Here is a 12,668-nt window from a genome sequence, read left to right on the forward strand (position 1 = left end):
CGCGTGGCCGCCGTCAATCACCCGGCGGCTCCCCCTGTGACTGGGCAGCCCACCCCCTCGCCCGGGCGGGAGCTGGGGGGGGGGGGGGGCGGGGGCGTGTGTGGGTGAGTGGGTTCCCCTCCCCCCCCGCGTGCGGGTGGGTACGCACGCGCGTGCGCGTGGAGGCGGGGCGGAGCGGGGGTCCGGGGCGTTGCCACGCAGGGCTCCCACCATAGCAACCGCTTCCTCCTCCGGGCACGGCGGCCGTGACGTCGGCAGCGTTTCCGCCCGGCTCGCGCCCTCGCCGCTTCCCTTCCTGCTGCCGGAGCCCGCGCCGCGCCCAGCATCCGAGGGGAGCAGCCGCTGCCGCACCGCGCTCCGCCGCCCGCCGCGCCCCGCCGACGCCATGGTAGGGAGCCGGGCGCCGCCGGGGGAGCGGGGGGCGCGGGCCGTTACGCTTCTCCCCCCTCCCCCTCCCCTCCGCCTTCATCCCCGGGGAAAAAGGGGGGAGGGGGGCGGTTGGTACCGCCCGCCGCATCCTGGCCGCCGCCGCCGCTCTTCCCGGCGGTATCGCGCCCCGCTTTCCTTCTCTTTCCCTCTCCCCGGTCCTTTCCGTTCGCCTTTGAACTTGAGGCGGCGGATCCGTTCTTCTCTCTTTCCTTCCCTCCCCCCTCCCCCTCCCTCCCCCCCAATCCCGCCATGAGGCAGCGGAAGGTTACTCCCCCCCCCCCCCCCCCCCAACGCGATGGATCTGTCCTCTCCCCTTCCCCCCCCCCCCCCGTGAGTCGATGTTACGTCCCGCGCCGCACACAGGCACTAGGGGCGGGCGCGTCCATTTCGCCCGGAGAGGGGGAGGGACGGTGAGGAGAGCGAGCGAGGCGGGAAGAGCCGGGAGGGGGGGACGGCCCCTCCCCGTGCCGCAGGGCGCGGCCGGGGGGGGGGGGGGCGGCGGGTTCCCCCCCCACGCGTGGGGCTGCGCGGGGAGAAAGACCACGGGGGGGTGGTGTGAGCCCCCCCCCCCCCGCCGCACCCCCCCCTTCCCCGGAGGGGGGCCGGGGGCTGCCCCGCTGGGGAGGAAGCGCGGCCTCAGCCGCATCCGCCCCGACGGGCGGCCGCGGGCGGGAGCCATCTTCCCCAAAGGCGAGGGGTTTCGGGCCTGGCCTAGAAAACGGCGGCGGCTCCTCGGCGGAGTGGGCCGGCTGAGGCGAGCAGCCGTCCTTCCCGGCAGCCTGGGCCCAGCTCCGCCGTCCCCGGCGCGCAGCCTCTCGGAGCCGGGGCCGCCCTTAATCAGGCCCGGCTGGAGTCAGCAGTCCTGGTAGCAGACAAAAGGGGGGAAGCAGAACCGGCGGAAGGAAAACGCTGGTCGGAACGAACGCATTTTTTTGCAACGGCCGCTCGAAGCGGCTTAAATTTTAAGGTACTCGCTGCAAGAGCTCGGCAGATTTTTCCGCCTTGCTTCTCTGCTCGGGGAAGATACAGTGCTGTCTGAGGCATAATGCTGGAAACAGAGGAAACACAGAAATGCATTACACATACACACTGGCTTGCTGGTTTTCTCTGGCTTTCAAAAAAATGCCAGGGGACCCCTTTCATAGATGGGGCGGAATAGACCAAACAGCGGTTATGCTTCATGGTGGTTCCTTTTCTGTTGGTTTGTCTACAGTAAAAGTTTGCATCCTGCTTTAACTCAGGCTGCTGAGACTGAAAAATTCACTTGAAGTATTTGCTTATACGGTTTAAACTGCTGTCCTGTTTTTGCTTGAGTCATGCAAAAACACTTGCCCAGCAACAGACATTAGTGTGTTTTGACCACTTGCCTAGCTTATTTGCCTTTAGTCTTACATATTGAGGCCTTCCCATGATATTTACCATTAGTTTCTTGAACATGTGGTATATCCAGTAAATAAACTCTTCTTCTATATAGACCCGGCAGACAGGATGTGCTACTAATCTCCCTGCTTCCTATAACACGCAAGTTAAAGCATACATGGGAGGTCTGCAGTGTGGAGGAGAGCTAATGGAGTTGCAGATGAAGCTGCTAAAAGTCTGACGAGACTTGCAGCTCTTGTTTAAAATAGGCTTGTCTGAACAAGCTAGCTGCCACCTCTGCAGTACACAAACCTAGTTTAGATGACTACTCTTGTGTGTCAGGCTTCATCTTGCTTCAGAACCAGAGAATTCCCCGGTCAGTCAAAACTAGTATTTCTCATAATGATCTCTTTTTTGGAACAGGGTCTGGGTTGGCTTTTTTAAGATGCTTTCCAGTTGCTGCAAATGAACTTGCTTTTGGGCAAAGAGTGTAGGCCTTCTGGCAAAGTACAGTGATGCCAGCGGGAGGGCATCATTTGGTATCAAAAGAGCAGTGGATTTTCTGCTTTGGTGTCTTGCCACAAGGTTCAGTTTCTTTGCTACTGGATTAAATGAGTCCATGGTCTTTGGAGGACCGTGCAAATTATTTTTCTTGGTTGTTAGTCAATGCTATTCCCAAATCTGTGTAATTACAAGGTACATATGCCTCATATACAAGATGACAGCCTCATGACAATTGGTAGTGTGGGTGTCTAGCGTGTTCCTACTTGCCTTGTCAGAATATCGCTATCAAGAGGCTCCTGCTGGGAGCAAGGGCTGACCTAAGCGATCTCATGCGGGAGAGCCTGCAGACAGCCAGAACTTGCATGTAAAGCTGTTCAGAGCCTTTCACTCGCCTGACTGTTCAGTATTCACAGTGATCTCCAGGAAGGATACCTTGGTAACGAGTATCTGGGATGCCCAGAGCAGGCCTTCAAAGCCTGTTCTTAAGGGTGAGGTTTAAGTTTTAGGTTGCCGTATGTGCCTGGAGGGCCACAAGAAGATTCTTACAGACACTTGGGCTCATAATAGCTAATTTCTGTGCTGAACGTGTTTCTAAGAAGTTTTGCTTTCCTGCAAGAGTCCTGTTGCATGCCAGCTTACGCTCGCATTACCTTAAAAACATGCATTTCGACACAGGAATGGGTACTACTCAAAAATTCTGCCCTGCTACTGGCTACCACAGTTCCTGTTTTTCAGCAGTGTTGCTGGGATTGCCTTTTGTGGGTATTGCTTGTTCTACTTACCTTGATAATTACATCAGGAGTGGACTTCATGGTAGCTCAGAGAAGGTGATGATTTCCTCTGGCTGAAAGCTGAGGAAATGACCTCCAGGAATTCAGGGGAGACTTTATTCTGCTTTTTTTTTTTTTTTTTAGTAATTGCCTTCTTACTCATCTCTCCCATCTAGTCGATAACCTTTCTTATTGGAGGGGGGAGTTTTGATTCCATCACCCCCAAAAAGGAGACCAAATGAAAAAACTCAAGTCTAGTTGGCAAGATCTGCCTACAAGTCATATGCAAATAACTCTGTACTTTTTGCTGGTTTATGGTGTGCAAATAATGGCCTCTTACACAACAGCAGTAAAAAGGCGGTTAGTTGTTTCCTATCATGCTTCAGATCTGAATTGAAGCTTTGGACTTTCAGATGCATAGGCTGCCTGGTGTAAATGGAGGTGTCTGGCTGTAGGTACCGGTGGACATGGGCCTACTGGGACTTGGGAAGTCACTGATGTGCCCACAACTGGTCCTGGTCTTTGGGGTAAAGTTAGACTGGTCACTGCATGTATTGCCTCCTTTCCTACTCGGTAAAGTGGGGGTGATAATATCAGATGTGTTTTCTTGAGTGCTCAAATAACAGATTAAAAGCAAAGCAGCATTTTAGATCGTTGTATTTTTAACCACCCACATTTTCAGTCGGCTTGTCAGCCATAGCTGACACCTTTTTAGAGTCCTGATTTGGCAAAATCGTCTCCCAGTCTGTTAGCTGCAGCCAGGCTTTGTGACCCTCCCTTTCTCCTAGGTGCTCTCACAACTGACTTGGCTTAGTTTTCCCTTCAAGGTCTTAGTGCTGATGATGTCCCAGGGTATTGCATGGCAACGTAAGGGACAGCTTTGTGAAGGCTGCTGGCCCAGAACAGCCGGGTGGCAATAGGTTTAATTGAAAAAATGTTTGTCACAGAGATGTACTATGACACATTACTGAGTCAGATGGAAATGCCACATGGTTACGCAGGCAGTTCTGGCAGTGGCAGGGGATTTTGAAGGTAGATAGGAGGTTGGTATGCCAAGCATAGGGGAAACAAGGTATTTGCTGAAGAAACTGAGAGCCAAATATATGGCAGTAATGTGACTAGCAAACATGGGAGCACAGTCTTCTTGAATCTGCCTTTGCAATTAAACAAGGCACACTTTAATAAGTTCTTGGTGTCAGATTCTGGAAAAATTGATGATGCTTTTCCAAGAAGCAAAAGTTTCCACTTGAGTAGCTGTGGATAGTCCATGCTGGTGTAGACAATGGTTCCCAAACAAAACAAGTCAAGAACTGGTTCTTGAGATGTCTCTGTAGATAACACATGCACAGGCACCACTATGGAGGGCTTTTAGTTTCTGATCACAGGAAGGAGAACCCATGCTGTAACTATCAATACTTAAAACTGATTTTAGTCCTTCAAACTTGTCTTGAGGCAAACTAAGTCATTAGTTTAAAGTGTTCTTGGCTGTCTTACAGTTGAGGAGAGAACAAAGACTTTCCTAAGGTAAAATATTTTAAATTTTAAATTAAAATACTGGAGTTCACTGTGCTTCCTTAACCAGAGAAGGCAAATTTCTTTGTATCAAAGTTGCGTTTAAGTGCAGGCTTGCTACAGATCCAGTTTATCAGGTGTCTGACATGTGTCTCACTCCTGAAATGATTTTCTCTATATGGGGATTTTCTTGAGAAAGCTTTGGGTTATTCTTCAGTCTTGCCCCACTTAGATTAAATTTCAGTTGTAGGGTACTTGGTGATGAAGGCAAAATATTGGAAGCTGTTAGTGGAGGCAGCTGGGGACGGCTCTTGCAGTTGGAAGCCTGCTAGACAGAAGGCTCTCTCTTTGGGCTGCCCTGTGTAGGGACGGCATTCTGCTCTCACAAGAGTTCTGCAGTGCTTTGCACTTAAGGCAGGAACGATGGCTTTGTGTAGGGAATAAGAGCCGCTGTGTTACTGCAATGCATGCTGACAAGGCATTTAATGCAACCATTACCTCATGTGCCTACAGCAGTCTATATGAAAATACAAAGGGGACACTGGTATAAGTGCTCCAGAATAATGTGTGAGGCAGCGCTGCCCGCAAGACACCCCGCCTTTGCAGTAGTTGCATGGAGGTACTGGGGGAGAGCTCATTTTTGGCTGATTCCCTCAGAGGAACTTTGTCCATTCTTGCCTGAATGTCTCCCTGAAAACACTGCACTAGCATCGTTTTCCCATCTGATAATTAGGTGGCTTGCCTCCTTGCTGCTGCCTTGTTTCAGTGAGGTTAACAGGCCCTGCAGTTAAGGTCCTTGACACGTATAGAAACAGGCTGGCCACTTGAATGTAGTCTTTTCTCTGCGGTTGTGTCCCGAGAATGGTTTTAAGTTGGTATTGCCCTTGTTACAGGGTTGATCGGTCCTCTACAACAAAATGTCACCAGCTGATGGTTGTGTATCGCACAAGTACCTGCAACGTGCACTGTTTGGTGAACAGCTAGTCACCCATGTACCGGCCCAGAGTTGGATAACTGCTTTCATTTTCATACTGAAAAAGGAACAGAACCAGGCTAGCTGTTGTAGCCCTGCAGCATTCAAGCCAGAAAGCACAAAATAATAATGAATGTGCTTTATTGAATCCTGAGCAGAGTGATATTGGGCCAAAGAGACAAAACCCAGACTAACAAATAAACATTTATTCTGTTATTACTGGTGGGGTGGAGGCTTCTCTGCAGCTATTCTTCTGGACAAATCAGCAGAGACATGGTTAAAATGTGGAATGAGGGCATGTATTTACGAGTGTGGCATTTCTCCTTGTTCCAGTGCTCTTAACAGTTATCCCCTTGCTGTCCTACGCAGAATGGTTGCAACCACCTTACAACAAAAGCTGCCTAGGGTTTGGGTATTTTTTCCTTTTTAAGTATATTTACAAAGCCAGTCATGGCTGGTACAAGCCCAGGGTTGAAGAGGGAATCCTACAGTTATAATAGTAGATCCTCTTTTTGGAAGCAATTAGTTGCACTGGGAGCTTATGGGTTCATTTCAACCCATACTGTGACACGGCTATAGGGTTTTCTCAGGTGGAACACATCTGCGTTGTCCCTAGCAGTGTAATGGCTGCTAATGTCAGCCTATGTGATGAATCCAGGAGTTGTACATCAGCTGTGAAAAGGAGTAGCACTGGTTACTAACAGCCTTTTGCTTTGGAAAGCTAGAAAATCCAGTTCTTACTATTGTCCCTTCAGCTTCTGGTCAGTCCTAGTTATCAGCTGCAGCTTAACAGTGAATTTTGAGTTTCCAGACTAAATACTCTCAACATTTTTGGAATCTGAACTGACTTGCCAGCAGTGCTCAGTTTCTTTATAAGGAAACAACTTGTCTCCTGACTTGAAGACATGTTTCTGGCTGTGCAGTACCACAAGCATATGCTCTTAACTGCACAGTTTACATCAACCTGCAGTTCCATTCCTGCTGCTTGCTTCTGGTGCTTCTGGCTCTCTGTTGAGCGTTACCTCTTCTTTCTGAGTTAACTTCTTTGCAACAGGAATTAGTCCAAGGGAATTAGTTGTTGTGGTCTTAGAGCAAAGGTCAAGAATTGACAAAGGTAGAGCTACATGTCATGAACCACTTTTATGTGATTATTAGACTCATTTGCATGCTAGTTCAGGCATTCTAAGCATTTTCTACTTAGTCACAAAAAACCTCAAGATTCTAAAACGTGAGTCTTAACACCCGTTGTCAGCTGGGTTGTCTTGAGTTCACTGTGGATTTGTCCTTGGTGAATGATGCAATAGTACTAGTGACTGCTGCACAGTTTTAGGGCAGTCTTGTATTATTTAGAGTCTTCCCAGAGAGCTCTTGCCTACGCCAGCCGCAGGGACGGGAGGAGAAAGACCTTTATTCCTCATTAGTTCTCAATCACACTGACAAAGTGCAGTCTCTCGGTATGGAGGAGGTGACATACGAATGAGTCACTTTAAGTTCATGTTTGCACTTTTGCTCAAATCTATCCTGGAATAGGCTTTCTCCGCTTACTTTCCTTGCTTTATTGGAGATATGCAGAAGGGTGGCTGCCTGCCAGGCAGCTGAGGTACAGTGACTGTTCTCCCATCCCAAAGTACATGCAAGGGGTACTGTATCCAGAATCCCTAATAGACAAGCCACGCATTGTAAATCTTGAGGGAGGTCCCCTTGTATTTGAGCACTGTTCTCCATGCTAGAGAAGAGCTTCTGTCTCAGATTCACTGCTGTATGCGATCTCCCTGGTTTTGCATTTCCAGCACTTGGGAGATCTAGATGCCAAACTCCATGGTAATAGATTCTGCCAGCTGTGCCACCTCTCTTCACTGGGTTAGCAAAGCTATGCCAGCCACTAGAAGTTACAGAAGGCGAGATGTTGGTAGAAAAAGGAGAATCCAAGCTCATCTGAGGTCCTGATGTGGCGTGTTTGTCAAGGCTTTTAAAAAAAAGAAAAAAAAAAATACACATTAAGTAGTTGTCCAATCAATAACCATCTCTCAAGGACAGCCAGTTTGAAAGCTATCGCTAAGCAGTTCCCCTTCATGACTGCTCTCCCTGGTTTTACAGCTGAACTCTCTGCTCTTTCTTTAGAACACTTCCACTCTGACCAGGTACTCCCACAAAGTGAATCCATGAAGCACATGTTTTGGGTCTGAGCTTAAGGAAAAACAAATGAAGAACGAGCTTTAGTCTTTTTCAACCTTTAGTCTTTTTCAGTTGGTACATTTCACATGATACCTTACCTGACTGTTTAGTACTGCTGACTGTGCTTGTGAAGTGTGGCAGTTTACACAGAGGGAGGAGGGCGATTTTCCTTTTGAGATATGAATTACCATATCTGAGGATAACGTCATTTGAATTTGGAAGACCAAAAACCGGCGGGAGAAGCAGCAGTATTAGAAAGGAATCTCACTGTTTACACTGCATGCAGCATTTTGAACAGATAGATGAGTGTTGGACAGGCTTCAATTTGGTCTTTACTGCTCTGGCCATGATGTCCTTCCAGCAGTGTCCTCTGGCCAGTATGGCTTCCTATATTTGCAGTATTCACTATTGCACAGCTGCTTTTAAGCTCTTCAGCTTTGCTGCACTCTGAGAATAAAACTCGGATACAAATGCTTCTACTCTGCCACCTCTTTCTTATTTGGTCTCATTCCCAAAAAAGTAGCAGACTGAAAATGCAGTTCAGCCTCTTGTCATTCTTGCTAGGTCTTGTCCTCTTTATTCTGTGCAGCTGCCTTTAACATTAGATTGGTAATGCTACGTCTGTGCCTGCTATTACAGCTGGCTTGGGGGGGATACCACTAAGTAACTAGAATTTCCCATCAGACTTTAAGGGGGGGTAAAGTTGAAAAGGCAGGCAGCTTGCTTTAAAAACTCGTGGAGGAAGTGCTGGGAAGTGGACACTTTAACTGTTAGACTTGCACGTTCTCCTTTAAAACAGTGAATTCAGAGGATTTTCTGAAAATTGGCTTGTTCAGCTAAAATCTGTACCACTACAGACCCTGTACCCCACTACATGTTTCTTGACCTCTAAATCAGATCCATGTGACAGGCATGAAATTTGGCAATGTTTTACCTCTGTTCTTGAACCTGCTAGCAAACATGCTAGAAATGGCTAGGAAGCTTTGAACAGAAGATCCTTGCAGACTTGATTGTCTAGCCAGCCTGAAATGGGTAACAAAATTGAGCTGCTGTAATGCCAAAGGATCTGCCGCAACTGAATCTCAGAGGACAAGGGATGGATGTGCGTGTAAAATTACCCCAAAACAATGTTCTAATATAAGTAGGATTGTGCCTTCTTTGGAATAGTTTTGGTTTGGCAGTTGGCTGTGGGCAGCATCGAGACTCCAGATTCTTTACTTAGCCTGGAAAAAGAGGGCCTGCAGCCTTTTCTGATGAGACACTCAGGCCACTGGTGACTATTGGCAGTATCAGTTGTCTTCTAGCCTTGAATTTAAGGCAGTGCAGTAATATAGTTGTGAAAACTTGTGGTGGTAGCCCTAAAGGTCTTTTCTCTTGTCTTTTGCAGGCATCTGGAGTACAAGTTGCCGATGAGGTATGCCGTATCTTCTATGACATGAAAGTGCGGAAGTGCTCTACGCCTGAGGAAATTAAGAAGAGGAAGAAGGCTGTCATCTTCTGCCTCAGTCCAGACAAAAAGTGCATTATTGTGGAAGAAGGCAAAGAGATTCTGGTGGGAGATGTCGGTGTGACAGTTACCGACCCTTTCAAGCACTTTGTGCAGATGCTTCCTGAGAAGGATTGCCGTTATGCCTTGTATGACGCAAGCTTCGAGACCAAGGAATCCAAAAAAGAAGAGCTGATGTTTTTCTTGTGGTAAGCCATCTTCCCAACTCGCTCATTACTAACATGCAGTCCAAGCACTGTGGGTGAGGTCTCTGAGCATTTGTATTGCCCAGGCTGGGAAGATGGCAGGCTTAAAGTGAGCCAGCCAGCCTGGTGCCTGTATTCTGAGCCATGAGACGTTTCACTTGTTCGTAATCAGTAGGATACTGCTTCTGTCTATGCTGGATAATAAATGTCACTAATTGCACTTTTTGGTGTATCCCACTAGGGCACCAGAACAAGCACCTCTCAAAAGTAAGATGATCTACGCAAGCTCCAAGGATGCAATCAAAAAGAAGTTTCAAGGTAGGTAATGCAGCTGATGCTCCTAGATGTGCCATGCCCCTAGAATGCTCACACAGCAAGGCTTAACCATTGGTTAATTGGTTTGGGTTTGTTTTTTTTTCTTGGGAGATGAGAACTTCATGGGTGAAATGCCCTGTTATGGAGCTAGAATGAGCTCTGGCTAAAACTTACACTGTCTGACTCTGAATTTTAGAGGCGCTAGAACTGTGCTCAGGACAAGAGCAGGCTTTGCAATGTGTGATGCCACAGCTGCACTGTATGGAGCAGCACATCTGCACCATCCAGGCTAGAAACCATTAGATTCATAACAGAGCTGCATTTTGTGCAGAGCTGCCTCTGTGGTGGAGGACTTTCAGCCCTGTGTCTGTTGAAACAGACAATCTCATAACCTTACTGTGCTGTAATATTAGTAATTAACAATTAACTTGATTTAGAGATGGGATTGTGATTACTCATTTCAAAAGGCATTGCATCTCCAAGTGAAGAAGCAAAGTTCTGTTCAGCCTGTCAGGGACCATTAACTGAGGAATAAACACCTTGCTGCAGCATTCAGAAATTTCATGCTAAGTCGGTCATTACAATGGCTCGGAGCCAGATAGCACTGCTCCGCTCTTCAGTTCCTCATGCTGCACTGGGCCAAAGTCTTGCAGCATGCAAGACTGACAGGTTTGTTGTGCAGCAGTGCCAGCCTTCGCAGGGCAACTTGCCAGTGGGTTGGAACTACCCAGGGAGACTGTGCGCTGCTCATGTGGAAGTTGAAGAAAAGCAATTCTGAAGAAATTCTGCTTGTCTCCACATAAGACAGGCTTGGGTTGTGCTCCCCACCCTCTAAAAAAAGAAACCACTGTTGATTCTTTAGACCAGCAAAGTCTTTCTGGTCTCTGCGTCTCGGGTTCTCACTCTGATTCTTTCACCCACCCCTCCAGAGCCAGTGGGAGCTGAGTCAGCCATCTTAGTGTGCTTGCGTGTAGCTCCCTCACCTGCCACATCCAGGATACCACTAGAAATGAGAGATTCACTCGTGAGATAGCCTGCAATGAAAAGGCTAACAGTCTGAGCACTGATCTAGTGAAAACTTTCTCCCTGATATTTCTATGTTGACATTTGGTGTGTTGCCAGATGTCACCTGTGACATATCAGGGTGAAACCATCAAAATTCCTAAGCTAAAGGCAGGACTCACCTGCTTGAGTGATCGGATTGCCTCGTCTAATATTACTACCAAGTATGTTTGATTGATTACTAGCATGTTGAAATACTGCATTATTGAGTGTTTTGCCTCTTTTTTTAGGCATAAAGCATGAATGCCAAGCAAATGGGCCAGAGGACCTCAACCGAGCTTGCATTGCTGAGAAGCTAGGAGGCTCCCTAGTCGTAGCTTTTGAAGGAAGTCCCGTGTAGATGTCATACCGTGCCACAACTCTACAAGCATTCCATGTTTTAATATATCAGTTATGTAAAGCAACCATTCTAGGCAAGGGTTTCACTAACTGTAGGGAAGCTGTCTTGTAGAATAAAGTAGATTTTGGAGATGTAGCTCGTATGTACAAATGACCCTGAATAAATCAAATTAAGGATTTATCTTGGTGTATTAATATTTGCATTGGTTGTCCAGCCCAATACTGTCCCTGATGGATTAACACTAAAGGTCTCCAAAAATTTTGGTCCAATGCAGCAGTGTATTGTGGGATGCAAGGGGTGGGGGGGAGGTGAGAGCAATCTGGTTCCTGTTCTTACTTTTCTAAATTTTAACAAGCAAAATTCAGTCAGTCTTTTTGAGGCTACTGGCCAAATTGCCAAACTCAAAACCTTTTCCCCTGTAACTGTTTAATACAAAACTTGAAACCTGTAGTTCAAGTTAGGCCTAAAGCAACCTGTTGGCACCAAAACTGGGTTAAATTCTTAGTGCTTGCAGTTGCAGAGCAGTACTAATAAAGGCTAATTCTGAAGTTAGAGATAAAATATACACACTTTTCTGGAGAAATAGTCCTAATCCACTCTATTGTAAACTCACGGTGCAGTAATAATATTTAAAGGTTCACTTGTTCTGTAGGTTCAATTTTCTTGTTATGAAGTGTCTTGAGGTCTTTTCCAGACTGAGTGATTCTATAAAAATTGCTTTTCTGTTGACATAGTTTAATTTAGAACTACCTTAGTTTCTGTAATACACATTTACTAGCGGATCAGATGCTTCTGAGGCTTTTACAAATGCGGATTCGTATATCGGAGCTCTCCAGTTATGGGTAGTACAATGAGAAGGAACCACATCTTAAAAAGTGGTATTCTCAGCCCCAGTCTTTGGTCACTTGGTCCATTTGTCCATAATTACTATTGATTTAACTTAGTAGAACCAATTGGCCTGACTAATATGGCTTGATCTGGGCTTTTTGTCTGTTAGCTTCTTTAATTCTGTAGAAATGCATGGAAATATCACCTACTAGAAAGTTTGACCTGAAATGCCTTTTGTATGGGGGGGGTAGAGAACATTCCTGTGCCAGCTACAGAGATCTTAAAAGCTTCCATGTTTCACCAGTGGTTAATTAAAGCTGTTTCCTTTGTGTAATGTGTACATGGGAGTTGCATAGAGTTTTCCTGTATGTCTGTAGAGAAAAAGAAAAAAACAAAACAAAAAAAACCAAAACCCTTAGCCTCCAGTGCGTTACTGTGATATGTTCTGTGCGTGCCAAATTTGAATAGCCTAAATAAATGGGGTTTCCCTCCCCTGGGTCAGTGACTGATTCCTCTCCAGCCTCTGGATTAGCCCTCCTGTAGCAGGGCCAGCAGGGAGCTGGTACGCCTTCCTCAGCTACTGCCCTGTGCTGCTCATGGGGGAGAAAGGATGGGGGGAAACAGACTGGAAGGAGGGAGTTTGGGGGGGGAGTGGGAGGGGGGAGGGTAAAGCAGGTTCATCTGTCTGCAAAGTGTGACGCCAGCCCGC

The 12,668-nt window shown here is 47.2% G+C and overlaps 1 protein-coding gene across 1 annotated transcript; it reads left to right on the forward strand.

The window, feature by feature from the left end:
• The first annotated feature begins 235 nt into the window (after positions 1-235).
• Positions 236-12,456, forward strand: DSTN (destrin, actin depolymerizing factor). Its single transcript, XM_082480630.1, has 4 exons — positions 236-388; positions 9,110-9,417; positions 9,656-9,732; positions 11,022-12,456. Exons 1-4 carry the CDS (start codon positions 386-388, stop codon positions 11,129-11,131), a joined length of 498 nt encoding a protein of 165 aa, XP_082336756.1. The 5' UTR covers positions 236-385; the 3' UTR covers positions 11,132-12,456.
• The last annotated feature ends 212 nt before the right edge of the window (positions 12,457-12,668 follow it).

This window comes from Vanellus vanellus (genome assembly GCF_965231255.1).
Source record: "Vanellus vanellus genome assembly, chromosome: 3".
Taxonomy (NCBI): Eukaryota; Metazoa; Chordata; class Aves; order Charadriiformes; family Charadriidae; genus Vanellus; species Vanellus vanellus.